The sequence below is a fragment of the Tupaia chinensis genome, unplaced genomic scaffold (genome assembly GCF_000334495.1).
Source record: "Tupaia chinensis unplaced genomic scaffold, TupChi_1.0 Scaffold145652_1, whole genome shotgun sequence".
Classification (NCBI taxonomy): domain Eukaryota; kingdom Metazoa; phylum Chordata; class Mammalia; order Scandentia; family Tupaiidae; genus Tupaia; species Tupaia belangeri.
Genome location: NW_006205509.1, coordinates 2,685,071 through 2,688,112, shown reverse-complemented (window position 1 = coordinate 2,688,112; position 3,042 = coordinate 2,685,071). Strand labels below are relative to the sequence as shown.

At 42.8% G+C, this 3,042-nt stretch overlaps 2 protein-coding genes across 2 annotated transcripts in view; both read right to left on the bottom strand.

Moving 5' to 3' along the window:
• Positions 1 to 3,042, bottom strand: part of LOC102496850 (tubulin alpha-1A chain) — a 40,410-nt gene that overhangs the window by 33,812 nt on the left and 3,556 nt on the right. The gene's annotated exons all lie outside the window — the stretch shown is intronic.
• On the bottom strand, positions 2,053 to 3,036 carry LOC106733869 (tubulin alpha chain). Its single transcript, XM_014584079.1, has one exon. It carries the CDS (start codon positions 3,015 to 3,017, stop codon positions 2,268 to 2,270), a length of 750 nt encoding a protein of 249 aa, XP_014439565.1. The 5' UTR covers positions 3,018 to 3,036; the 3' UTR covers positions 2,053 to 2,267.

Below are 3,042 nucleotides of genomic sequence, written 5' to 3'. Positions count from 1 at the left end.
AATCCCACATGGCCCACCGTGGTTTGCATCCCGGACCTGGTAGCTTGCTTTCTCACTTTCTCTCTCTTTCATGAAATTAAAAAGAAAATAAAAATAAAAAATAAATAATACATTAAAATTATTTTAGTTAATTTATTATTAGTTTAGAGGTTTTTCCTTAGGGTGCATGCGCTTGCTGGAGAGAGAGAGAGACAGAGACAGTGAAGGGGAAGTGAGAAATCACCCCCTGGGGGGCGGTCATGTTGCAATCCCTTCTTCTCCATTGTCCTCCCAGGATCTTGGCATGCATGCACACAAACTCAGAGTGAGTTTCAGGCCTCCAGGTTTGGGACTTGAACTGTGGTTGGTCATGAGAGAGTCAAATGATAACTGCTGAACTGTCTGCTGGCCCCAATTATTATTATTATTATTATTATTTTTTAAGAGGTTTTTGCTATAGGGCGCATGCGCTCGCCAGAAAGACAGAGAGAGACAGAGAGATAGAAAGCAAGAAATCACCCCCCAGGGGGGATGGCCACGCCACAATCCCTTCTCCTCCATTCTCCTCTCGGGATCTTGGGCACGCACGCACACACGCCCAGCATGAGTTTTAAGCCACCCGATCCGGGACCCAAACTGTGGTCGACTACATGGGAGTCCAGCAACATAGCCATTATGCTAACTGCTGGTCCCTGGCCCCAATTATTATTATCTTTAAATGTGACTAGAATGAGACACAAAGTGAGAAAGTAAGCTGCCAGGTCCCATACTTGAACCGCGGTCACCCAGGTGGGAGTCCAGCACCTTAAACACCATGCCATCTGCCAGCCCTCTCATATTTTTTTCTTTTTCTGAATGAAGCTTTTTATATTTTGTGCATCAGACCTGTTTGTTTGGCTTCTAGCTCAACCTGAGTAGTATGCAGTATTGGATTGGCGCTGAAATTAGTTGATCTTGGCTTATTTCTTATATTGCATTATTTCCATGAACTTAAACCGATTGCAGTACCTACAGTACTATCATACCCCTTAATTGGTAGTGTCAAGGAAAACTAAACAGGAAATTAATATCAAAAGTCACTTTGTTTCCACTGGGTATCCTCCCAGAACAACAAAAACCGTGACCATGGGAAGACAGTTTGCAGTCCTTGGGAAGAAAGCCTTTTGGTTAGTTGGAACTGCAGCAGAGCTTTTGTGCTGAGGAAACCCTTGGCCTAAACTGTTTCTCAGTGTTGGGGCTCATGCCAGCACCTGCACTATCAGTTTCATTTTTTGAAAATACTGACCTAAATTAAAGTAAGGATATCCTTGGAGAGTTAACAGTCCGATATGTAATTAATACATTAAAGTGAATAAATCTATCAGGCTTTCCCAATATAAAATTCGGCTAAAATTAAGTTTGGGAAGAAGGCAAGAAACTACATCCAGTATGGGGGCACTTGCTGAGAAAGAATGTACTGCTTTGGAGAATGTGCACAGAGGAAGCACAGTGGAACTAAACACGTGCCAAGGAGTTGAGGGGGCATAGAAAGAGTCGAAGACCTGGTGATGCATTTGGAATATTTCCCATTTTTTCTGTTAATTATCTGAGATTCAGCAGCCAACTAGAAGACCTTGACTGTATATTAGCAGTTTTCAACTCTAAAAAAGAACTGGTAGTTTAGATGACTATCATGATGAGGTAAAAACTTAAAAATAGTATGTGATTCTATTAATGGTAATCTTTAGACAGACATTTTATATTTTATAAATAAAAGTTTTAAGATACTAATATACTTTTCAGTAAAAATAAATCATTTCATAGTATATGTATAACGTACAGACCAACACTTATTCTTTTATTAAAATTATTTATTTGATTATTATTTTTTTTAAGTTTGCTATAGGGCATGTGTGCTCACCAAAGAAAGGGCAAAAGCAAGTCACCAAGTCCAGGACTTGAACCATGGTCAGCTATGTGGGAGTCCAGCACAATAACCACCATGCCACCTGCTGGCCCCACCAACAGTTATTTTTTTTCTTCTCAACATACTGAATACATGAAAGTTTTCAGATATCCAAAACACAAGACTGATCTCATTTAAGACAGGGAATACTTTATTCAAAACCATCAGAGAAATGGACAGTTTGGGTCTGTAACAAAGCATTCATATTTTAAAGCATAGGCCAGTAATTGTACATAAGAGCATACACTGCTACATACAAATTAACTGATCAGACCACAACTTTTCAATATTTAAAACAGAATAAGTTTCCCTGTGAAAGCAGCACCTTTGTGACATTTTAACTTTAGTATTCCTCTCCTTCTTCCTCACCCTCTCCTTCAACAGAATCCACACCAACCTCCTCATAATCCTTCTCAAGGGCAGCCATGTCCTCTCGGGCCTCAGAAAACTCTCCTTCCTCCATCCCCTCACCTACGTACCAGTGAACGAAGGCACGCTTGGCATACATCAGGTCAAACTTGTGGTCCAGGCGAGCCCAGGCCTCAGCAATGGCTGTGGTGTTGCTCAGCATGCACACAGCACGCTGCACCTTGGCCAGGTCTCCCCCGGGCACCACAGTGGGAGGCTGGTAGTTAATGCCAACCTTGAAGCCAGTGGGGCACCAATCCACAAACTGGATGGTGCGCTTGGTCTTGATGGTGGCAATGGCAGCATTGACATCTTTGGGAACCACATCGCCACGGTACAACAGGCAACAAGCCATGTATTTACCATGGCGAGGGTCGCATTTCACCATCTGGTTGGCAGGCTCAAAGCAAGCCTTGTTGATCTCTGTTACAGAAAGCTGTTCATGGAAGGCTTTCTCAGCAGAGATGACAGGGGCATATGTGGCCAGAGAGAAGTGGATGCGGGGACAGGGCACCAGGTTGGTCTGGAATTCTGTCAGATAGACATTCAAGGCTCCATCAAATCTAAGGTAAGCAGTGATGGAGGACACAATTTGACCTATAAACCTATTCAGGTTAGTGTAGGTTGGGCGTTCAATGTCTAGGTTTCTACGACAGATGTCATAGATGGCCTCGATGTCTACCATGAAGGCACAGTCAGAGTGCTCCAGG